This window comes from Suillus discolor, assembly GCF_016758755.1.
Source record: "Suillus discolor strain FC423 chromosome Unknown F5147scaffold_122, whole genome shotgun sequence".
Lineage (NCBI taxonomy): Eukaryota > Fungi > Basidiomycota > Agaricomycetes > Boletales > Suillaceae > Suillus > Suillus discolor.
This window is the reverse complement of record NW_024541369.1, coordinates 68,833-92,846: the sequence shown is the minus strand read 5'-3', so window position 1 is coordinate 92,846 and position 24,014 is coordinate 68,833. Positions and strand designations below refer to the sequence as shown.

The window sequence follows — 24,014 nt, the reverse complement described above, 5'->3', positions numbered from 1 at the left end:
CGATTCTTGATAGGGCGCTAAATTCATACAGTCGCATATATCTTTGGTAATTTTGTTTTCTAATTTCCTTTTCCCTTTCCATTTCTCTTTCTCTTTCTCTGAGCCGCTCGCAACTTTTCAGCTTTTTCGCGACCAAATTCATAGGCATCGCAGACCTTTCCTCCCATAGTCCTTCTAGCCCAAAGTGGCGGCTTTCCCTCCAACGCATCTAAACTGGATTGAGGAGAAAAGAAGACGGTGCTTACCCGCCCTGTGGAAATGCCTTTCTGCAACATTTCTTCAGTGACTGGAGGCGCACACCATTGACCGACACAATGGTATAAAGCGCCTGACATAAATATCAATACATCGCCAGGTCGGTATCTTAAAAGCAAATTAATCAGCCCTTCTGTGCCGGCCAGAAAGCCACCTACGCTAATTTGGCTTGTATATCTGGAAAGTAGGCCTCCCCCCCTGTGAACAAGCCCATTGGAAAGCAGGCGCAAGGCCCGGCGTCTAGGCCATCTCTATGCAGGTATACCTGTAGCTTAAATACAACCGCGCGGCCTAGCCAAGGACCAGGGTCCGACGTCAACCAAACTCCTGCTTCAAAAGCCCTCTGGTACTTGAGATAAAATTTAGGGAAACAAACAGAAAAAATCCCAGCCAATGCCTGGGCCACACCGGCCGATGCCTGATAGTACCAAAGCACAGCTTGGGCTTGAACGCTGCTTTTGCCTACCATATCCACTGAAGGGGTCATGCCAAATTTGGCTGCTGGGCGGCCTTGCGCAGGCCATGAATGAACCAGGTGGGTAGTCCCTCGGCGTTCCCCAAGTGGAAATTCAGAGGCAGCGGGCACCTCAACCCCAGGCCTGCGATGGCCGGAGGGAAGGACCTCTGGGACGGCGGGTTCAGATATACTAGAGGGCACATTGTAGTAGAAGATCCTAGGATCTTGGCCTTCACCAACGTCAGGCCCTTCATCATCTGGTCGATGGCGAACGTCTCTAGGGTGGAACACTGGCTGACAGAAGGATGATAGCATTTGTGTGGCTTCTAGCATTCGTTGCGTGGCCCCAGGCTGTAAATTAAGTGAGTTTGCACCAAGCGTGAGGGTCAAGCGGGGCGCCCACCAGCAGGCCGTCTCTGAAAAGGTTACCTTCGTTTGTTGGAAGAAAATCTTCAGGTCTTTCGCAGAGCCTGCTTTGCTCCTCTAACGGTTGGCTTCTTTTCAACGCGGCCTACAGGGAGTAATTAAGCCAGCTCACTGGGAGAGTAAAATAAAGCATTCTCACCGCATCAGGATCTTCAACAGTAGCCGGGTTGGGGTCCTGGCCATCGATCTCGCTTCCATTGTCATCGTCGATCTCGATCTCATCCTCATCTTCGCTGTCTCTGTCGCCCTCGATCTCACTCTCACTCCCCACCTCCATTTCACTACCATCTTCATACTCACAGTCCACCTCCATCTCGCCGCCGCCCTCGCCATCCATCAGGCTGCCTGGTCGGAGCCGGGACGATAAATAGTAGGCAATTGGGACACCCAGTCGGTCTATCCAACGGGCGGAACTATAGCGAGTAGGTGCGGCCTCCAGCTCTCGGACCGCGGCTTGTGCAGCTTTGATGCCTTCAGCCGAATTCTTGGGGCGTCCTTCCAGTTCCTGCAAGGTGGCAGGAGCCCTGAAAACCGGTGCTAGGGCCTTGAATAGTCGGGCCCGATGGGCTGCCTGCTTGAAAATCTCTTGTTCCTGCTTTGGCGAGGACCGGAAGCGAGTGAATGAGGGGCCTGTCGTAGTAAGTCGAGCCAGGCGGGGCTGGGCAACCTTTGCATCCAGCGGCAATCGTGGAAGCTAGCGACGATGATTTTAATTGGCCGAGTTGTTAAAGGCTCGCAGCACTGCCCGATGCTTTTAACTCACCTTTTTCTGTTCGGAATTTTCCTCGCTTCCCTGGGGCTGGTTAGCACGTTTGGGTTTGGTTGGGTTTGGGTTTGCCTTTGCCTTTGCCTTCGGGTTTGGCTGGGGCCATGGGCTGAGAAGTCAGAGAAGTAAAAAAAACTGCCCCGCGCCCTGGGAGGGTATAGGCCCATTTATAACCTGTTTATCCGTAGTTCCGGCGGCTCATCCTGGTCTCCGGACCGAATCTTCCAGCGGACTGCGCTGGCACCTGACGGCCCACCCCAGCCAAGCGCGGAAGCCGAGGGTAGCTCTCCAGAGATCGATCTCTAGCCGGAAGTTCGATTCTGCAGGCATCTGGAAGCGCGGGCTTATCCACCTATTGCAGCTGGTGAGGGCCTGGCCTCGCGGACCGGCTGCCTTATCTGAGAAGGGAATGCGTGACCAGGCATCTGGAAGGACTTCCCTTAGAAGCACAGACGCACTCCACATATACCAAAAACGGTACTGCGTTGCTCTTCGAAGAAGCCCTAGCCAATGGAATATCCGGGAATACCAAGACCCTTCTGATGAAGGAAGCTCCATTGCAATTGCATCGAGGCGCATCTTATGCAGGTATCAATCATTTTGAAATTGACCATCACGCTCAGCGTACCGCTGCTCAATGTCTCCACCGTTTACGTATGCGGCAAATTGTGCGTGGCCCGCATTTGTGTCTCGGGTGATTTTGCAGCCTACGAGGGCTACAGTTCGCATTCTGTCATCAAAAGCTAACAGGACGGATACCAGTGTCACTCGCATCAAACAGGGCGTCGCCCTGATCGTCGCAAGCCTGTACAACAGCTTGTGGGAAGGGTAGACGCCGAGCGCGGGTGGGAAGAATAAATCTACGAGACGTCGGCGCACGTGCATGAACAAGGAGCGAGCCACTCACCGAATGGCTCATCTCCATGATTAAGTAGCTCATCCCACGACATCCGAAGTTCCTCGACGATCTTTTCACCGCCTGGTATTTGACCAAGCTCATAGGATGGCTTGATCTCCACCGACCACGCAGGTGAGTAATCCCAAGATTGCTTCTCGCACCGTGTCAGAAAGTCTCCATGAACTTTACAGAGTGGATAATGCACTGATTTGATGGCAGATTTCCAGTGTCAACATCGATGGGATTGCGATATATTGCAGGTCAGAACAACAGATACCAAAATTCTCACTACCGTGGAACGATGAGAGAAGACGGGTCATGCAACACAAGAGCTCTCTCTGTGTCAATCTGTCGCACGATTTTATTCTGGCGACTGATACCCAAGCCTTGTAATTCGGTGAGCAGTCGGCCATCCAGGACATTTTTCGACAAAGGCTTGGACGCGGCGTCATTTCGCACAATTCTAACGGAGTTATCGATGGAGGACCCAGTGCAAGTACATAAAAACTCGCCGGTGGGCTTTTGGATTCAATCCAGCAGCGTGCTGCGCATTTCGTGTCAACCGCCCTTGCAAAAGTTGCAGTCGTTTGAGAACAGCTTGTGCGAGTGTTGATAGGGATCCATCCGTAAATCCTGCTGATCGAATAAGATACATCATCGATGCAAATAGAATACGAACCTCACCGGACGCCAATTTTGCTTGAGGAATGAATTGCTCGTCTTTCGTGCGCCGAACAATCATGATGGTCGAGCGAAGCTCTGTGTGGCGCAACAAATGCTGACATCCTCTAGACTCGAGATCTTTCAATCACAAACTGAAATTCTCAGATTACAGTTTCATCGTGCTACGACCGAGGTAACTCACCGGAAGGGTCGCATGCAAATAGCCTTCGTCTTCGCTAGCAATGGCCAGATCTCCCCCAGCAAAGAGGTTACGATCAAGAGCAAACGCACCCATCCATCGTAACCCAACGTTCCGGCGAAATCAGCTCGAGCGTCGAGCAGTCGGCATAAAGGAAAGAAACGCCATTCCCTGAATGATTGTCAGATAAGGATGCCTCGGACATGATACTGGAACGCAAACCATCAGGCTCCCAAATAATGCTGCCGTCTTCGTCGTAGGAAGCAAACCGAGCCCTGTAATGAGGAAGCGGCCACTAACAACGAAGCCGAATGTTCGAATACAACGTTAGAGTATGTGCGAGATCGAGGAACGCTGCGGTACGGTAGACAACTGTCAAGTTGGACTTCTAGAGCCCATTCAAGGAGTGTCACTCGACCCTAAATTAAATCCATGAACGAGTAGTGAGCGTCTTGACTTTTCAGCGTACCGCACACAAACCTCGTCAGCTATCGTCGAGTAGCAAATGAACGCACCATTTAGCTCGGCCACGCTACAGAGTTCAATGTGAAAATGCAAATCTACGATCCTAGGGGTCGACCGATCAGCGCTCAGCGGTCACCCACGCTGTGAACATCGATAACCTTCTGAACCTGCCGGATCAGGGAAAGAGGAACATGCCCGAAAGTTGCGCGACGCTCAAGACGATTTCTGCGCCAAAGCAGAGTCTAATTCCTGGGACGACCTCGCGGGAAAGGCATTTCCTGAAGACCTGCAATGGGAATCCCTTGTCGATGTGCTCTAAGGACGTTCATAACTTCCTCTAATGTCATTCCTTTCCACCAGGGAGGCACACCTGCTATAGCACTCTTTGCATCCAACTTCCAGTACGTATGTATGGATTGACTTCTGCAAATCTGCTGATGCGGTTGATCTTGCATGAAGGAAGAAACGCAACGCATATCGAGGATCGGAGTTCGCACTGCGTGTGCTGGCGGAGCATGGAATCAACGTTGTTATGAAGGTAAATGTCCTCCTTCACCTCACTTCCTTCTTTATTTATGCTATGTCAACGTGCTCTTCTATACATGTACTACCTGTGTCTGAAATCACGCAACTCGTATGTATATTTTACATAATGATCATGATTTACTGATCTTTCGCTCTATCCTTAACACATGTTGTTTTCACTCACTTCCATCATGAAACTTCGATCTCGCTTCCAACTAACTTGTACTTGCAGTCTGACCACCCGGTTGTCAACTCCCGCTACCTCCTGAACGAAACCGCCCATGCGCACTATTATGGCCTTGACCCCGCACTCGCGCTCCTCTCCGGTACGTATCATACTCCTGCTACTGCCATGGGGATGGGCCATCAGAGTGGAATGCTCAAAGCAGGTATGTGAGACTACTATATAAGTTCGATGAAGAATTTAGGTTTCGGTTGGATTGCAGGATATGATGCCGGTACGTTATGCTCGCAGTCTGAATATATGAAAGATCCGTCTAATTGTCTAATCGGAACTAGATACTGTGATTTGGTCCTCCCATCCACTCTCACTTGCTGCAACGCCCACTCGGGTCTACATTGATGGTATCCCTCAGCTCTCCCTTCCCGGTCGCCAAGGGGCCCACCACGTCCCCACGCACGCCCGATTTCGATTCTGAGAAGGTGGCAGCCGTCGCGCATGAGGGTATTCCCCCTCTTGAACCTCGGAACGTAAAAGGGGCGTTATTTGTGAACGTCTCGGGGCTTTGCATGAAAGGTGGAGGCTCGACTGGGGTGGCGCGTATTTCTGAGAAGGTGGGATCAGTGGGCGTGGAAATGGCCGAGCGGTGTGTGTTGATCAATGCTCGGATTTTGCAGAAGGGGCTGTCGATATCGTGGACCTTGAAGGCGGCACGATCACACCTGGACTAACGAGCTTTGGCGCGCCGCTGGGGCTGGTGGAGATAAGGCTTGAGCCGAGCACGAACGATGGAAGCGTCTATAACCCTCTCGATGGGGATCTCCCTGCCATATACGTCCTGATGATGATATAATTGATTCATATTGAAATGCAATGGTGAAGACAACAGTGGCGGATATGCAGACCTACTAGTTAGTTGATTACTCGGTGTTAGTGATTCGTGGTACAATAGATATCATGCTCAAGATTCAACAAGAAAGACAGTCCGAGCGACAAAAAACCGTCCAAGTCGTTTTCCTATGTCAAAATGGAGGGAACGTAATAGGCATCTATGAGGTTCTCCTCAGCCCACCCCCATTCGCAGCCGTATTCGCGTCCGTCCGAGAAACCAATGACTCGCTACTCGCCAAATACTGTACACCCCTGGGTCATAATGCGTAAACGACTGGTGCGAGCTACTTGATGCGTTTGATCGTTGTCTGTGGGACGAACGCGAAGCCCGCCACCGCTTGGTCGTAGAGACCGCGGATGTGCGCCAGGTGTCATTCCCACCATCTGGCTTAGACTCGGCCGGCGTTCATGCGTCGAGGAACTGCCTCCACCCTGTACGGAGCCGTTTGGCTGGAAATAGGCGGTGCGGGGTAGGAAACACCAGTGGGGACTGGGGAGGCCACGTAAGATTGGGGGGTCTGTGACCGCCTGCCTTCAGCCTGGGCGGCTGCGTAAAGTGAACTACGTTGCGAGGGTGCTTCTCTCTCATTCATATACGGAATGACAGGACCCCCTGGAGGCGGTGCACCGGTTGGCAGCTGTCCTATGTCATACATGGACCCTACCAACGAGACAGGCGCTGAGACGGGAGTGTTAGGGAATGTAGGAACAAGTGGGGCGCGTTGTGAAACAAGCACAGATACAGGGAGCGGGTGATTGGCGTGATCGGGACTGAGTAGGCCAAATATGGACGCACGTCTTGACGGAGCATCAGAGGGAAGGCGGGACTGTCAAGGCTTAGCTTTGACGTTTATCTAGGGCAGAGTAATGACACTTACCGGGGGCTCGATGGTTATTTGATGCCGTCCTTGAATGTCGCTGATGCCGAGGCAGGTGTGTTAGCTTCATCTGAATTTAGAGGAGAAAGCGGGTTGGGCGAGGACGGGGGGACTTTGCATGCGTGTCTGTGTCCCTCGTCAAATCAAACTGCGTTTCATGTAGTATAGAAGCAAACCTTGTCTGCACCATATCGATGCCATTCCTCAGGCTCGGCTGAGTTAGACCATCTCAGCTCGTCAGCAAGCCTCTGCTTTGATGGGTCTCTCCATGAGTGCTTGGTAGCTTCACTGTCTGTCTCTTTCGTTGTGTCTTTCGCTGCGATGGCGATGGCGTCCTGCATCAGATCCAGTCACGGTTTCATAATCGGCTACGATGCTTGCATCTTCATGAATGATACTCAGACCGTTGCGCTCTCGACGTTTGTCGCGGCTCGTCATATTAGGCAGGCCGATAATCTCAAGCGCTGGTATGGTGGAGGATTGAGATATAGACATCTTCGTTGACGCTTGTGACTCCGGTGAGGCATGAGGGGGATAGTCGAACGTTCTGACAGAATCTGAGGACGGGCCAGCGACAGGTTGTGACGGTGTCGGTAAAGAGATGTTGCGGATAAGTTCATGTGGGGGAGGAAGGATACGTCGGTCCTTGCCCATGGTTGGTATGTAGCCGTCCGGTGGGACTTGGAACTCTTAGTACTGAACACTAGGGTCCGAGAGCTGATGACACTGATACCTAATCATGGTTAGCACCTCGCGAGAAATTGAGCAGATGGTTCACTCACAATACCCAAACAAGGACCGGGTCAAAGTGAAGATGATGAGTCAACGGTAGCAACACCATGACCAGTATGCTAAAACCCTCACCGATGCTCAACTGTCAACACCTAAAAGAATCTCTCGATCGGCGCCGGCTTTGTTCAATCTGCGCTGACAAATCAAATATCAAAGTCCGCAATTATATGCGGCAATTGTAACGCCCCATCCAGATTACATAATCTTCGCCTTTTCTTCTCAACTTCCATCGTCGTCGAACGCTTAGCGTTCGGCGTCAACGTCACCAACAAACGCTTAGCGTTTGAGTTTCGCCTCCGGCACGCGGTTGAACGCCTAGCGTTTTTAACTGAACGGATCTTTTCATCGTCGTCAAACGCTTAGCGTTTGACGTCGAGACCGCCGAACATGAAGTTGACGTTGCATGTCGACTATCGTCGACTGCGCGTCTATCATGATCATATTATTGACTCTGGATGGACACTATGAACTTGACTCGGACGTTGCATGCCCGACTATCGTCGACTGCACGTTCAGTTCTTTCAGTGTTCCGCGTCTTTTTTTCTCAAAATTTCATTTGCTTTTTTACCTTCTATCCGGCGGGATAACTAATAGGAATCTCAGCGTCCCGTTAAGTGAATAATGGCGGTCCCCAGGAAATGTCTCCTCAAAGGAAGGTCCCTGCGGTGGAAATACATCTCGAGGACATCTTCAAAGCGATATTGGATGAGCATATGGATATTGGTTTGGTGGCCTTCATTCTCTATCAACTGCGGCTCGTCGACCTGCGCATGTGGCACCTCATAAGTCGCGCTTTGTGTAATACTGGAGTCTCGCACTGATTCGTTTCATTCGGCCTTAACCGCACCTTCTTCTTAGTAGTATATCCTTGTTGGTGCGCGCCGTAGTAGAGCAACCACAAGGAGCTGTCTCCATTGTTTCCTTTCATGGGTTGAAGCCAAAAAGGCTTCAACCCTCTGCACTCTCACATCAGCCTATACTGTCAATATTATGATATATCATTTTACTCCCATTGAAACCCAGTGGTGATATATCCCTGGAGTCAGCTTATCACAATGTCCCACACATGATGATATATCATTCACTCCCATTACACCCCACAATTTCAATTATTCTCACACACCCCCACATCATTGCAGCTTCACCACCATACCACAATATATCCCTGTGCATATATAAGTAGTTTAGTATATATATGTATGATATAATGCAAGGGAATCATTTTTCCAAGTCTGTCCACCTAGAAATAATTAAATGGGAACATATTTTATGTTTTCTTGCATATGTGCTATACTTCAGGAGGTCAAATAAAGATGGGAATCTACTCATATATACTCACAAAAAGGTCTGAGTCAAGTTCATAGTGTCCATCCAGAGTCAATAATATGATCATGATAGACGCGCAGTCGACGATAGTCGACATGCAACGTCAACTTCATGTTCGGCGGTCTCGACGTCAAACGCTAAGCGTTTGACGACGATGAAAAGATCCGTTCAGTTAAAAACGCTAGGCGTTCAACCGCGTGCCGGAGGCGAAACTCAAACGCTAAGCGTTTGTTGGTGACGTTGACGCCGAACGCTAAGCGTTCGACGACGATGGAAGTTGAGAAGAAAAGGCGAAGATTATGTAATCTGGATGGGGCGTTACAATTGCCGCATATAATTGCGGACTTTGATATTTGATTTGTCAGCGCAGATTGAACAAAGCCGGCGCCGATCGAGAGATTCTTTTAGGTGTTGACAGTTGAGCATCGGTGAGGGTTTTAGCATACTGGTCATGGTGTTGCTACCGTTGACTCATCATCTTCACTTTGACCCGGTCCTTGTTTGGGTATTGTGAGTGAACCATCTGCTCAATTTCTCGCGAGGTGCTAACCATGATTAGGTATCAGTGTCATCAGCTCTCGGACTTGATTAGAGTAGAGTGGGCGGCATACTAGTACGCGGCTTTGAGCACGGTTACTGTTGTCGATATCCTTATTGCATCATAAATGTGGTATTTTCTCGCTACCCCCCGCACTGGGTTCTTCAGGTAACGAACGATCCGTCGACTGTCAGGATCTAGGTATATTCAAGTTGATGTTGAGTGTTAAGGATGGATTCCTTCATCAACAAGCTTATAACTTACACCGTTAATACAGGCTGTATCACAAGGTATTTCGTCCATCCAGACTATACTATACCTTGATTGAGGTTTTGTGCAGTATAGGTTCAGTGGCAACTATAGTCACAGTAAGGTCTACATAATCTTATTGTCTACCTTGTCTCTAAGGGTCGTTTGCAGTGCGCAGCAATGCCAAACAACTTTATCTTTCTCGGCGTTAGATTTTTAGTAGCTAAATGTATGACCACGCATTCTCTGAGGACGGTGCTGACTACTACCATTTCAAGTATACGTCGGCTCGTTTCTCGCACTCCTGAATGCGCGATACTCCTTGCAGGGCAATGCGAACAATATCGATTCTGTCAACACGCACCATACGCGCCAATTCCTCTACCGACCGGAGCCGCACATTAGGGTGCCACAAGTGGAGGAACTCCAGGCTTCCCGGGAGAATATATGTAAACATCTTGACGATGAAGCGGATTTTACTCGTCCTGTACAGATTGACATGGTTTGTGGTTAATTTATCGAATTTCAAGGAAGAGGACTAAATGACACCCTTTAGCCACGGCCTCCACCGATTGTCATCATAGTTGAGATAAGTTCTTTCTCGTCAGCTTAATAATTTGTAATGCATGTATATTGTCCGCCTGTCTCTTATAGACTTTTGAGACCGTAGGTTATACATCGACTACTACCTCTGCATTCTGATGTACTGCATGCTTAACCCGAGATCAGGCTCTCAAAATATCCTCAACATCGAGGTTTGGAGCCAAACACATTCTCCGTGTGCCAGATAAGCTCAGAACTCCAAGGTAAGGCTCCCTATAATCTCGTGAGGTATTTAGTGGCCGCCGAAGCTGGTTGAATAGGACATATCACGATATATACTAAGCTAGTTTGATTATTATGCTAATGTATGCACTTTTGAGTTATCAGCCAAGAAGGATGTAGTATCATTTTGCCTGTATATGTTGTGCAAAGACTGCATAGCTTGCAGATCAAAATTTGAACCCACCACCTCACCGTCGCCAAGCATAGTTTGTAAGACGAGTATCGCATCCTTGACTACAAACGTTTCTTCGGAAATGCCTGCAAAAAACGCCACTGGGCCGCCTGGAAACGTGTCACAATGCTTCACTAGTCCATCTTCGATACGAATGATACCTACGACCACGTGCTTGGGAAGCTTCAGCGAATGTCACTGGATGCAAGCGGCGAGACGCTAACCACAGTACTCAGTAAGAACATTAGGGTGGCAACTACAACAGCTGGCCGATTGAGGTCGCATGTACGACGTTTGTAGGTGATTATCCAGATAGTACCTACAAACATGCGAACTGAAAAGCCTAAAGAACGCTAGCTTGGTGGACATGAGACGGGAAAACTCATTGCAATACACACCATATAAAATGCCTTCTAGCACTGATGACACGATGACAGCCGCGGCGGTATCCAGCGGGATACCTGGTGAAGCCATGACGCAAATACCAATGCCTAGGGATGCACGACGCTGTGAACACTGGTTAGACGTTATATACAAGAAGTATTCGGCTCAAACTTGAGACTAGTAGATATCGGTCACTGAATCAGTTGCGACGCACCTTACTGCAGGACCATCCTTGGCATTCTGAAGAATATAAGCTACTTGAAACACCAAGCGACACAAGCGCCGTCAGTAAATTATACATTGTTTCACTGCTTGCCGCCGGGTAAATTCCCCAAAACTTAGAAGGATTGGTCGTAAGAACGGTGACACCAACTCGCCGTCAACTTCAAGTTCGACGTTGCCACAACTGGCAATTATAAGTTGAAAAAGTAGGTGCCTCGTAGCATTTTTTGCAATTATCGTACTCGTCAGTGAAATAGCCTACAATGCAAGTAGTGTAAGCTTACTAGCGGCAAGTGGAGATATCTTGTCGCGATTCACCTCTGCAAGAAGTCACGTGACATGGCGCGGGGTGGGCGTGCGTGCGTTGGTTGAGTTTGTCCCTGCGGCTGGCCCTAAACGAAATTTAAAGCGCTGTAAGTGTCGTCTTGGCAGGGTAACCAGTACTAGCAAAAACGCCCACTATCAAAACATAGTATCAGCCTTTGCATGGGACGCCGACGCTGGGTGTGTGGAGAGTTACCGAGAATCGCGGCGTGGGACACAAGCTCGAAAGGAAACCACATGATTTGCCCACTTGACGCCTGAAGGCCTCATCTCCTTGCCAAGAGCCATGTCGTCCACACTCGCAGGCCCATTGACAGATCACTGTTTCACTTCAGTCGCACACAGTGGTACACCCAAGGGTGAAAGCATTACCATCGCTGGCGTACCGACATACCTATCTGCTCCGCAAGCTTCCGCTGCGTCCACAGTAGAAACTGTCATCCTATGCTTCTCGGATGTCTTTGGGCCATTCTATATCAATGCTCAACTGGTTCAAGATTACTACGTTTCCCAGGGCAAGTTTCTGTGTGTATAGTTTCTTAGTATGCGTATTGATCAGGAAGGCAGGTTTCACCGTGGTTGGAATAGATTACTTTTTGGTGATCTTGTTCATCTGCATCTCAACAAGCCTGGGTTTGATCGCTCAACATGGTGAACAAAATCCGTCGAGCAAGCGAGGGCTAGCGTCCCAAAGTGGGTGGATGGTGTCAAGGAAATGTTTGGTACGATCCTTGATCATCCTTCCCAGCATACGTGGCATACCGAAATAATAAGCCGCGATATAAAGGAACGAATGTGAAATACTGTGCCGTCGGTAAGTAGGCCGAGTCTCACGATTGCTACTTTCATACTGGATCAAGGTTTCTGTTTTGGCGCGCCCTACGTCTTTCAGGTTGCAGCTACTATCGTGTGGTATGTAACATATCTTTCTATCTTTGGTGTCTGAATGCAAAATCATCTACTAGCCGCTGTGGCCCATCCTACGAGCTTGACCGAGGAGCTTCTGAGAGCCAGAAAAGGCAGGTTCCATATTATGCTTTTCAATGACAGCATTGACCAAGCTATGCAATTAGTGCCCCTGTTGTTCTCTTGCGCAGGTAGACATGTCTTCTGGTTCTCTGAAGCGTGCTTCACTCATACCACCCCATAGAAACGGACTCTGCATCCCCAGCGACGTTCCGACGACACGTTGAAGACATCCTTGTGGAGAAGAAGGCAACATACTGTTTTCAGATATCCAGCGGTGTATCGCACGGCTTTGGAACAAGGGGAGATCCAGAAATCGAGACTGAAAGTCAGTATTTGTCGCCTTTTTCAGTGATTTGAATTTTCAATGCTCTTGCTTCTGATAGGGTGGGCGAAGGAAGAGTGCCAACGTGCGATGGTAGGATGGTTCAAACGCTTTACGAGTAGCAAGTGATATGTGCTGTTATTTTGAAATCAGACTGTTTCGGTAAATCATCCTCATATTGTGGCCTTACTCTGGATTGTTTCAAATGAGTTTTCAGGGACAGACCTTGTTTGCTTTCCGTGAACTCTCGAAGGTTGGAACTAGCTATGATTATCCCTCATGAAATCATTTGTTGAAATGCATCCACATGGCTCTTGAGGTCGGGCGATCATAAAGGACATCATGTGTTGTTCATAGCCCAAGCTTCCTCTTCTACTCCGAAGATATAAAGGTCGCACGAAGACCAGGCGTTCATCTCTACACAGAATATCGATAATGACCCCCACACTCGCCTCCGCCCCTGGTAGTTGCTGCTTCTCCGGTGTAAAACACATAGGCACACCCGTTGGCCGCGTTGAGGACCTCGGTGAAATCCCAACATACATCCCCGATCCTGCTGCTGCCACACAGAAAGTGATACTCTTCCTAGCAGACGTATGGGGTCCGCTTTTCGTTAACAATAATCCAAGATTATTTCGCGCCCTGTGGTGCGTCCCATTGTCAACATTGTACATTGTGAGCCGATGATGAGATTTGAATGGAACAAGGCTATATCGTACTTGGAGCTGATTATTTCTTTGGCGACTCCGTGCCGAACCACTTGCCTGATTGTGATCGCCAGGCGTGGATCGACAATTCTCGCAAACCTGCTATCGATGCGTTCCCCGCTTGGCTAGATGCTGTGAAAGGAAAATACGGTACGTTGGTTTGTTTCCGGTCACTTCTGAGTCACCGAAATGCGTACAGGGAGGGAGAATACCAAATACTGCGCTGTCGGTATGTCAATACAAGAATCGCGCCAAACGACGCTGAATTCCTGTAATCAGGGTATTGCTTTGGAGCCTCATTCGTCGTGGACTTCTGTTCTGATGGAGCTGTAGTTGCTGGTAAGTGATTCGACAGCTTTCAAGAAGATGCCCACGTGAGAACTGTAGGAGCACTGGCTCACCCCGCATTCCTCGATGAAAACGAAACTTGACGGTACGCTTCTTATGCTTAACATATCATCCAGGTGCCTTAACCAAACACAAATCATCGCATCAACGCAGGACCTCTCCTTTTCTCATGCGCAGGTAAAAGTTTCTTCCTACAGATGTTCATGATCGCCGTTAAGCCGATTCCCAATACTATTATTCTTTTATGTAGAGGAAGAGCACACATTCCCACTGGCCTCGCGTCGACGTGCCGAAGACATCATGGTCGCTCGCAAATCCACATATTATTTCCAGGTGTTTTCAGGCGTCCAACATGGGTTTGTTGTACGGGGTGATCCTGCTATTGACACGCAACGTGAGTAGCCTGGTTTCGTTTCTTATTAGCAAGACATTGAATGAATGCTGATGCAGGCTGGGCGAAGGAGGAGAGCGCTAGGGGAATCGTGAGTTGGTTTGATCGGTTTACGGTCTAGGTTGGTTACGATGCGTACGTTTGTTGGGAGAACTTGTAGGATTGATGAATTTTTATGTCGTGGGTAACATTGAAATCAAGTGCAGCCACCTCATAGGCTCGTGACCAGCCTGGCTTATTACCACGGACAAGTCGAGTGGTGAAGCCAGGCTGGTCGATCTCGGAGAAATTTGGCAGGCGAAGCACGGAGTTTGAATTTTAGCAGGTGCCGGTCGTGCCGCTTTAGATTTCCATGCGTGCGGCGTCGACAACACAAGTCCTTCATTCACATCGTACAAAGTACTGTATACATCACAGCACATCAAGCAACTGTACTGGATATTGAATAAGGTGATAAAATGATACCATTCGATGTATTCTACCCGCCCATTCCCCAACAACAGCCACCTGTTGAACCTTTGATTTGGACTGTCGACCCTTCGAGCCTTGACCAAGATAAAAAAATCCCATTCCTTGCAGAAAGTAATGATATCATGCATTTGAGCTGAAATAATTTAGGATGTTGTGTTCCTTGTGAAATAAAGTCGAGTTGCGCGAAAGCTTCGAGAGTTTGTTGGCTTTGTTTCGTTGAAAGGGTCTCATAAAGTCCACTGGTAGATTGTTGATAGCTTCTAGAGCAGCACACGACAAACTCATGGCAGGGGGTTAACCTAGTAGCACACAGTCTAGCTAGACGCACTAGAGTACTCTACTAGTGACCATCACGGTATGATGAGTAATATTATCACCAGCACCTGCTGAAATTCAAACTCCGTGCTTCGCCTGCCAAATTTCTCCGAGATCGACCAGTCTTACTACGTCAAACACTTAACAACATCTCAGACGTAGTAAAGACTGGTTACGAGTCTAGCCACCTCAAGGAACCACGAGTGGTTCGATGCTGAGTCAATCAATGCATTCCATCTTCACCCCATATTCGGGGATTCCCTGTACATTGCATTATCCCTCACGCCATTATGTACTAATGTGTTCTTATCACCTTCAAGGCTTCCAGGCTACACGACGGGCCTGCTGGCCTGTTCACCCGGCGCCAATGATATAGTGAGTATTTCTCTCCCATGGTACTTGGTTTGATATATGTGGGGAATCCGGCAGCGGTCACAGCTTCCTGAACATTCGTCGATCGTCCTTCACCGAATAAGCATACAAGTTGGTTGCATCCTCGCTTTTCAAGTTGACATTCTTTTCTCATACCTTTGTCCAGGCAAGATCATCCTCCCTTCGTTATCAGCTCAATTGGATGAGTCGTATACAATCATTCGGTTCTTCTTAGCGCGCCGTCTTCATCGGTTTTAACATTGTTCGCACTACCTTCAACTACTCTGAGACTTGCACTCCTTTGACCTCGGCTGGCCACTTTCACTGAAGATTGGTCGTGACATTGTCTACCTTAGATTCTTCCGCTAGTCCTGGTCGGTGATCTCCATACCCAGCGCTTAGTGCAATCATACCAGCGTCAATATCGTGTCGAACAGCCCTCGACAATGTGGAAATACACGTGTGGCATGACCTGAACCCTCAACCTCCCTTCTCTATCCACATTCCCCATATCTTTGCCCCCGTCCTCCAATCACACCATCATGCCGGTAGCTCAGAAAGCCAATATATCAGACTTGAAGGCGAGTCCCTCTGAACCACCCTCGTATCTGTTATCATTCTCACACAATATCTACAGTCATCAGCGGAAATAATCTTTAGGTTCCCTCCTGCCGCATTCCTGCTGGCATCTACATATCCATCAATGTCGACTCCAGGAGGCGCTGGAAATCAGCCACCAGTGTCTTATCATCTGTTGAATCTGTAGCTTGGGAGAATACTATCACTCTGTAAAGTCCATAGATACTTTCTGACGCGATGCGAGAACTGATTATCGGTTTATAGATTATCATACTCTTCACCTGCGTTGTCAGTGGAGATCAGGGCGACGTTTGAGCTTAGTCGAATGCTAGGCGGTGGAGAGATCATCGGCGAACTTTAGATGTCGTGGGATGAGCTACTTGATCATAGAAATGAGCCATTTGGTGAGTGATTCGCTTCTCGTTTATGCACATACACTAATGTCTCGTAGATATATCCTTCCCACCCGCGTTCGGTGTCCACCCTTCCCTTAAGCTGAAGGCTACCAGTTGTGCATGCATGCGACGATCAGGACGAAGCACTGATTGATGTGAGTGACGCTGGTATCTGTCCTGTTAGCTTTTGCTGACAGAACGCAAACTGCAGTCCCTCGTAGATTGCGAGATTGCTCGAGACACAGATGCGGGTCACCCACAATTTACTGCATAAGCGACGAGCAAGACAGTCTCTCACCTGAACGACGCTGTAGAGCATTTTCAGTTGGTTCTGGATCAGCGTCCAGTCAGCCATCCAGACCATGCCACGGCCCTCACTAACCTCGCGTGGGCCTGCCTCAAAGGCTACATTCGAAATTATTCTCAAGACATTGATGCCACTACTTCCCTCTTCCGCGACGCCCTTGCATTGCGTCCGCAGCCCCATCCCGATCATCACTTATCTCTATACAATCTGACCCAAGCGCTGATTTGGCGCCACAACAAGAAAAGAACTTCTGCCGACATCCGCGAAGCCGTACAACTCTATCATGAACTACTGCCTCTCCGTCCAGATGGCACCTACCTTCGTAGTATCATAGCAGGGAATGGTGTCGATCATGTGATCAGCGCATGCAACAATCTTCCAATAGACGTATCTGATGGGGGCATCCATCTTCGACGAGTCGTCCTCGAGCTTTATCCTCTGGGCCATCAACTCCATCCCAGAGCCCTCGACAGGCTTGCACAAGCACTTCAAACACGCTTTTATCAGCACGGCAGTATCGATGATCTTGACACGAGCATACAACTTGGTCGCGAAGCCGTGTATCTGCGCCCCGAGGGACATGCTCACCGTGATACCTACTTGGACAACTTGGCTGACTCACTCATGTCGCGCTTCTGACACCGAGGCAAGCTCAATGACCTTGATGAGGTCATCTCTTTGGACGAAGAAGCACTGCGCCTGCGCCTTGTTGGACAGAATCTCGTGATTACTCATTGAAAAACCTAGGGCTCGCCCTCATCGCCCGTTTCAAGAAATGCGGCGACATTGATGACATCACCCGAGCTATCAGCCTCTATCGTGAGTCACTGACGTTGCGCCCACCTGGGCATCCAGGTCGTGACACCACGCTTAACAACCTTGCCCTCACGCTCAAAACTAGATATGACAAATCGCATGTCAGCGAGGATCTCAACGAGGCCCTTGATTGGTATCGCGAATCTTTTCGGTTAAGGCGGCTCGACCATCCAGAGCGTCACACAACTCTTCTCGGTTTGAGCTCATTGCTCTGCTCTCGTTTTACGGAAACTCAGAAGAATGAAGATGTCGAGGAGGCCATTACGCTTTGCCAACAATCATTGGCGGCTCTGTCTTCACTACACCTAGATAGAACACTCAGCTACTTGTGGTTGTGGTGGCTTACCAGTCTCGTTACCGGATTCTACACGACCTTGCTGATTTGTCACTTGCTGTAGAGAACTTCAGACTGGCATCAGGACATGCCGCACAAGGCTTTCTGCGACGTATTAAGATATTTTGGTACTGGGTTGCTACAGCGGAGGAACACAACCATGCATCTGGACTGGAGGCCTACGCAACATTTTTCAATTTTTTTTGACGGTCACTTGGCAACGCGATTATCGACAATTTCACGACGGGAAGCTGCCGCTGCCTTCCATTATGCCAGGTCACTGCTCGTAGATCTACCTAACTCCCGCTTCTGCTACTCTCAAGATGTTTATGATGATTACTGGTGCCCTGTCACATGTCACCTGTTGCCGTGGCTTTGCGCTAACTAGTCTGCAATCTTCAGGGAGAGACTTCCTGTGCGATATGGCTGACGCGTTTGGGGAGGATAAAGGCCTTGGGACGATCGACAATCTTCCTTACTCGATGCCCATGCGGGGGTAGATGGGGTGGATACTCCAACTAGGGCTAATAACGGTCGCCCGTCCTCTTATACAGCTCTGGGCTAGAAGGGCTACAGGGAAAAAGGTCTGCGATGCCTAGGAATTGGTTGCCAGCAGCTCAGAGGGCGCGAAAGAAAAAGAGAGATTATATAGGGGACTGTAGAAAAACCCCAAAGGAAATTAAATGCGAATGGGGGCTAAGGGGAGAGGGAGAGGGCGCATCGAAACGCTATAGAAGGTAAAAGCAAATGGAATTTTGAGAAAAAAGACGCGGACCACTGAAAGGAACTGGACGTGCAGTCGACGATAGTCGGGCATGCAACGTCCGAGTCAAGTTCATAGTGTCCAGAGTCAATGATATATGATCATGATAGACGCGCAGTCGACGATAGTCGACATGCAACGTCAACTTCATGTTCGGCGGTCTCGACGTCAAACGCTAAGCGTTCGACGACGGTGAAAAGATCCATTCAGTTAAGAACGCTAGGCGTTCAACCGCGTGCCGGAGGCGAAACTCAAACGCTAAGCGTTTGTTGGTGACGTTGACGCCGAACGCTAAGCGTTCGACGACGATGGAAGTTGAGAAGAAAAGACGAAGGTTATGTAATCTGGATGTGGCGTTACAATTGCCGCATATAATTGCGGACTTTGAAACTTAATTTGTCAGCGCAGACTACACTTTAGCACAGCACGTGTTTTCCACTGTGATACTACAACCCAATATCAATTTGAATGACCAATCAAGGTGGAAAATGCCAGTAGATAACAGACAGGACTTTTAGTTTGCGGTATTTGATGCATGATGTACGGCTGAGTTGTGGACTCCGGGTTCCAACATTTGAGTTATTAACTTATTAGCTTAGTCAGTGGGAAAATACTTCTTTGAGCGCTAAGTGCAAGCCTACAACATCGCACCGTCTAAAAGCCTACATACAACCGACAAGCAGAAACGGCAGCCGGTCGCTTTCTCGAAATACAAAGGGTTGTTGACTGTATCGAGGATAATTGGTCAGGCCCAGTACCGAGTTAGGTCATTGAAGGCGTCTTGAAGGTCGGCTGGTAACGAGGTTCGTGGATTTGAACGTCTTTTCAGAATTCGATGGTCAACCACGAGTCTAAGAATCAGACCTCATAAGCATGGATCACATTACCCGCTGACTACTACTAGGCAATCCTTTGAATCACTGCTTTCCTGTCCTTTGCCTCGCATCGTACTACTATACAATCAACGTCGACATTGTCAACATCTATTCGACTCCTTCTAAGCGTGGGTGCCGGGAATCGACCATACATCATACGTGCTTTGTCAACGAACAAGGTTCCGCGGAAATATATTCTTTGTGCTGCTCGCTTCATGCAATTCTCGAAAGTCACTAAAGTCGCCTCACCTTTGTGCGCTCGGTTACACTAGTACGTACCGTTTGACAACATATTTCTAAGAAACAAGTCAATGGTGAATGGACTGATGATCAAACGCAGAGCAATTCATTTCTTACCCCATCCGCGGTAGTTGATTCTTTTCGAATCGTACTACAATATGTGAACGTACTACCGCCACCTAGACCTGATAGGCAGCGGCGGCCTGATTGTGTCTTGGGTCAGTTTAGACTAGGCTGGAGATGTGCAAACCGCCTTAGACAATTTGAGCGACTTCAACCTTACTTCGGCGCCACAGTGATAGAGCTCCAGGTATACTCTTCAGCTAGCTCAGTTTCAGTAATGCTTTGTTTTGACTCCACTTATTTACAGCGTTACTATCGCAAGCTATGATTGAGTTATGAAGCTGCAGACTCATCGGCAAGAGGGGATGACCGACAGCACAGGAAAAATTGAGATTGAGCGGGGCCGAGATATAATGACGTTGTCGATGGCAGTCCAGTGCAAGAAGCCTTCGAGTCGTGAATGTTTTTCAACCACGACCCTACTAGTATTGTTCAACCACCGACTTTGCATGGAATTTCCTCCTCTTTTGCTTCAATCCTATGCACTCTCTCCCTAAGTTGTTTCTAGCGGCTCTCTCATTTACCGTTCTGGTTGATGGTAGCCACCACTGGTACTCGTATCATTACCGCACTGCTGCTCACAAACAACTTATCGGCAAAACCTACATGATACAAGACTTTTATCGAGGGGGAGATTTCTTCAAGGACGTATCACTTATCTAGTTTCAACTTGCGTCTTGGCTAATCGTCTTCCGCCATCTAGTGACTGGATTTTCGCCATCGGCCCGGATCCGACTGGTGGAAATGTCATCTACCAAGGCCAGTCGGACGCGCAGTCTAAGAGACTTGCGTATGTCGATGACTGCGACAACTCGTTTATCCTTGCAGTTGATTCAACCAGCACTGTTGCTGCCGGCGGTCAGCGTGCCTCGTGCGTAATACCCGTGATTATTCTGATTTACGAGTATTTATTACGAATGCAGCGTTCGTATTACATCTCAGAAGAGCTACAATGGCGGTCTCTTCATCTTTGACGCTTCCTACATGCCAGTAGGTTGTTCTACGTGACCCAGTTTCTGGACCGTTGGGCCACACTGACCTATGGCAGGTGAAATCGATATTGTCGAGGGTGTGAATAATCAGGGCACAAACCAGATGACGCTTCATACCGGCACGAACCAAACTTGCACTAACGAAATGACAAATAGTACCTATCAGTTTTCAGGCAAAATCGTAGCAACCGACTGCTACAGTACTACACACGCGGACTCAGGCTGCAGCATCGAAGGCACGGACACAAGGTTTGTATCGTACTTACGTGTTTCTTGTGTGCCGATCGTGACCTGATGTTTCTGCGTAACAGCTCTTTTGCGTATGGTTTCAACAATGCAGAAGGTGGTGTCTTTGCACTTCTGTGGGACAATTCCGCTGGCATGTCAATATGCCATTTCGCTCGGGCTTTAATTACGTGGCCGTCTACCAGTAGTATTTACCTCAATCCCTCATCTCTGTGAGCATGTTCAGCTCCTGTTGACAACGAAGCAGACTGATTCGTTGCACGCTGCTGCTATCTTAATGACCAAGCTTGGTGATGTCAAGATGTCCAGGAAGCATACGAAGTAGAAACAGCAGGCTTCAACTTTGATACATGCCAAAGACAACGCAGACTACAATTAGTATGGCCATGTGGACTATTGCCAAGAGATCAAGCCGCCTGGCTTTGGAAGAACGCAAGTTACAATAGTGGAGTTAAGCCGTCCAGCGTCCACACTACTAGTAGTGGGCCGTCTCAGACAACTGTGAGATACATTCGCGAGCAATTGTTGCAGATAGGGTTATCGAAATCCAGGGTCAATGACTTACACTTGAAGTTAACTTCCTTACAACTGCAGTGTACCGATGTCTCTTTCGTACGTCCCTGCTCCGCAATGAACAATGTACACGAGATGGTTTAAAGAAGCAGAACAGATGATGAATTTACGCCCAGAGTATTACGCGTTCTCTGGAGAGCAATTTCCGAGAATTGCCAGGGTGGACCGTGTGTTGAATACTTCCGAATCTCTAAATACTAACTTGGACAGTGGAAGTCTATTCTTAGCTTGAAATTTTCCAGACGCTTCGGTTTTCAGCATTAAAGCATACTATGATAAAGCACATATATGCACACATATGGTGCGTTTCACTTTTTGACTACTGATTTACGCCATTTCCACTGCACGCTTTGTTAATGAAGACGTCGGCAAGAGAGATCAGTCTTGGAATATAACGAAGTGATGATTGGATTGAGGACAAAAGGATCATGTTTAGCATAATTAGCGACATGATGATAAGGTCGCCGAATGTGGCCGGCCGAGTAGAGTCATGCAGTGTGGCAGCCCACAGCAATGAGGTTCGTAAAACTGTTGCTTTTCATGCTTTAAATCCCTTGAACGTTCCTTCAGCGTTTCTTTGTTCCACTTTCCACGTCCTTCTCTTTAAATTTCCTTTCGTTTAATCCTTTGGACAACTGCTTTCCCTTACTTTCTTTTGCCTCACGATGTACACACTCTGTAAGCTCTTTCTAGCCGCTCTTTCGTTGACCACCCTGGTTGGTGCTCACCATCCGTCGCATGCGCACTCGCGTCACCGCCGTACTGCTGGCCATAGACAGTCTACCAACAAAATTTACACATTTCAAGACTTTTATCAGGGGGAGGATTTCATCAAGTACGTACCGCTTGTCATACTATACGCAATTTCAACGCGGCTAATTAACCATCTAGTGATTGGGACTTTTTCACGGGTTCGGACCCCACCAGTGGCAATGTCAACTACCAAAGCAAATCGGAGGTACAGTCCAAGGGACTTGCATACGTCAATGACTGTGATAGTTCGACAGTTCTTGCAGTAGATTCAAACAGCGCCGTGGCTCCCGGCGGCAATCGTGACTCGTGCGTAATGCTCGTGTTTATTATGATTTATGAGTACCCATCATGAATTGTAGTGTCCGTATTACATCTCAGAAAAGCTATAATGGCGGTCTTTTTGTCATTGACGCCTTGAACATGCCTGTCGGCTGTTCTACATGGCCCAGTTTCTGGATTGTTGGCCCGAACTGACCCTCAGCGGGTGAAATCGACATTGTCGAGGGCGTGAATAACCAGGCGACAAACCAAATGACTCTTCATAGTGGCACGAGCCAAAGTTGTACTATCGCAAAGTCAGGTGTTAGTGCCGATCTGTTTACTGGCCAGGTCCTCGGGACTGACTGTTACAGTACTGGTAATGCGGACGCAGGCTGCGGCGTTGTGGACGCGGACACATTGTATTGCATCTCTTTCTCATGCGTCAGTTGGGATCTAGTAATGTGTCCTTGTGGCAGTTCTTTTGGATATGGCTTCAACAATGCGGGGGGCGGTGTCTTTGCGCTTCTGTGGGACACCTCTTCTGGAATGTCAGTGTGGCACTTTGCTCGTTCTAAAATCCCTGCAGATCTTACGGCGCAAACGCCCAACCCTTCTACTTGGGGCACTCCAGCTGGTTTCTGGTCTGCACAGAGTTGTGACATTTCAGCCAATTTCTACGACCACAAGATGACAGAGTACACTTTTTTCCTGGTCGGTATCCCACTCTTTTTCCTTATGGACTTAGGGGCTTCGAAATCCAGTCTCGACAAACTGCGTTAGCATTCAAGAAACAAGCCAAGTACTTCTTATCTGTGTCTGACCGTGCTTTTCGTTACCATAACAGTTTCATATTCGTCCTGCTGAACATATTGCAGCGTCGACAGGCTCATTTCCAGACCTATTTCACCGTGGGCAAATCAAACTTTGATAGTGTTGCTCGTAAACTCACGACTGTGTCACCAGTACTACTCAAGCGTTTGGCTGTTAAGCTGGAACAGGAACAAAAATTGGTTAGCCCTACCCCTGAAGAACGTAATGCCCTGCAACTTTTGTAGCCAGTGAACACGATGTCTGCTCGCATTCCAGGGTCGCAGGCCTCGAAAGTATTCGTGAGGAATGAGATTCGTAACTACTACGGGTATTTTGGCCTGCCCCACATATTGAAACATCACCAATGCTTTCCTCGCTATTGATCGGGTATGTGAAGGATCGAGAGGCAGAGGCTGTGCACATGATGCGGATCACCACCGACGATCAGGGACAGCTCCTTGATGCTAATACCGTGCCGATACACTTTCGCATATAAATTTTTGTGAATTCTGTCGTTGTGTGCGCCTGGAGAGTATTAGTAAGAGTGCAAAGATCAAGAACACCTTTGAGACTCGACTTGGTGTTCTCCATAGGCATACATTGTAAAACACATGTG

At 48.5% G+C, this 24,014-nt stretch overlaps 9 protein-coding genes across 9 annotated transcripts; 7 read left to right on the top strand and 2 right to left on the bottom strand.

The window, feature by feature from the left end:
• Positions 1-134: 134 nt before the first annotated feature.
• Positions 135-811, bottom strand: F5147DRAFT_560625 (uncharacterized protein; the record flags this gene model as incomplete). Its single annotated transcript, XM_041430583.1, has 2 exons — positions 135-363; positions 414-811. Coding segments are annotated over 2 exons (627 nt in total), but the record flags the coding sequence as incomplete, so codon positions are not given.
• Positions 812-4,880: 4,069 nt separating this feature from the next.
• F5147DRAFT_587693 (uncharacterized protein) lies at positions 4,881-5,313 on the top strand (the record flags this gene model as incomplete). Its single annotated transcript, XM_041432024.1, has 2 exons — positions 4,881-5,043; positions 5,174-5,313. Coding segments are annotated over 2 exons (303 nt in total), but the record flags the coding sequence as incomplete, so codon positions are not given.
• Positions 5,314-6,115: 802 nt separating this feature from the next.
• Positions 6,116-7,258, bottom strand: F5147DRAFT_781029 (uncharacterized protein; the record flags this gene model as incomplete). Its single annotated transcript, XM_041442556.1, has 3 exons — positions 6,116-6,553; positions 6,781-6,939; positions 6,977-7,258. The coding sequence occupies 3 exons, from the start codon at positions 7,256-7,258 to the stop codon at positions 6,116-6,118; spliced, it is 879 nt and encodes a 292-aa protein (XP_041285529.1).
• Positions 7,259-9,203: 1,945 nt separating this feature from the next.
• F5147DRAFT_53897 (uncharacterized protein) lies at positions 9,204-10,175 on the top strand. The gene is made up of 7 exons (XM_041430206.1): positions 9,204-9,232; positions 9,282-9,428; positions 9,491-9,550; positions 9,601-9,628; positions 9,681-9,738; positions 9,788-10,011; positions 10,066-10,175. The coding sequence occupies exons 2-7, from the start codon at positions 9,388-9,390 to the stop codon at positions 10,120-10,122; spliced, it is 468 nt and encodes a 155-aa protein (XP_041285528.1). The 5' UTR covers positions 9,204-9,232; positions 9,282-9,387; the 3' UTR covers positions 10,123-10,175.
• Positions 10,176-11,503: 1,328 nt separating this feature from the next.
• F5147DRAFT_726950 (uncharacterized protein) lies at positions 11,504-12,984 on the top strand. Its single transcript, XM_041439220.1, is given in 11 exon segments — positions 11,504-11,615; positions 11,640-11,961; positions 12,025-12,087; positions 12,115-12,158; positions 12,224-12,250; positions 12,297-12,374; positions 12,402-12,455; positions 12,510-12,533; positions 12,587-12,730; positions 12,789-12,934; positions 12,945-12,984. The coding sequence occupies 9 exon segments, from the start codon at positions 11,723-11,725 to the stop codon at positions 12,854-12,856; spliced, it is 741 nt and encodes a 246-aa protein (XP_041285527.1). The 5' UTR covers positions 11,504-11,615; positions 11,640-11,722; the 3' UTR covers positions 12,857-12,934; positions 12,945-12,984.
• Positions 12,985-13,033: 49 nt separating this feature from the next.
• Positions 13,034-14,369, top strand: F5147DRAFT_726949 (uncharacterized protein). The gene is given in 7 exon segments (XM_041439219.1): positions 13,034-13,328; positions 13,357-13,374; positions 13,435-13,584; positions 13,714-13,773; positions 14,033-14,176; positions 14,233-14,325; positions 14,339-14,369. 6 exon segments carry the CDS (start codon positions 13,163-13,165, stop codon positions 14,292-14,294), a joined length of 600 nt encoding a protein of 199 aa, XP_041285526.1. The 5' UTR covers positions 13,034-13,162; the 3' UTR covers positions 14,295-14,325; positions 14,339-14,369.
• A 1,902-nt stretch (positions 14,370-16,271) lies between these two features.
• Positions 16,272-18,054, top strand: F5147DRAFT_789540 (uncharacterized protein; the record flags this gene model as incomplete). The annotated part of the gene is made up of 7 exons (XM_041443024.1): positions 16,272-16,314; positions 16,362-16,385; positions 16,420-16,460; positions 16,517-16,556; positions 16,620-17,201; positions 17,259-17,335; positions 17,386-18,054. The coding sequence occupies 7 exons, from the start codon at positions 16,272-16,274 to the stop codon at positions 17,824-17,826; spliced, it is 1,248 nt and encodes a 415-aa protein (XP_041285525.1). The 3' UTR covers positions 17,827-18,054.
• A 2,189-nt stretch (positions 18,055-20,243) lies between these two features.
• F5147DRAFT_658725 (uncharacterized protein) lies at positions 20,244-21,750 on the top strand (the record flags this gene model as incomplete). Its single annotated transcript, XM_041434487.1, has 8 exons — positions 20,244-20,425; positions 20,467-20,634; positions 20,687-20,757; positions 20,812-21,004; positions 21,067-21,213; positions 21,406-21,502; positions 21,596-21,613; positions 21,691-21,750. The coding sequence occupies 8 exons, from the start codon at positions 20,244-20,246 to the stop codon at positions 21,748-21,750; spliced, it is 936 nt and encodes a 311-aa protein (XP_041285524.1).
• Positions 21,751-22,110: 360 nt separating this feature from the next.
• F5147DRAFT_789534 (uncharacterized protein) lies at positions 22,111-23,643 on the top strand (the record flags this gene model as incomplete). The annotated part of the gene is made up of 5 exons (XM_041443023.1): positions 22,111-22,409; positions 22,466-22,633; positions 22,687-22,760; positions 22,809-23,283; positions 23,334-23,643. The coding sequence occupies exons 1-5, from the start codon at positions 22,240-22,242 to the stop codon at positions 23,641-23,643; spliced, it is 1,197 nt and encodes a 398-aa protein (XP_041285523.1). The 5' UTR covers positions 22,111-22,239.
• Positions 23,644-24,014: the final 371 nt, after the last annotated feature.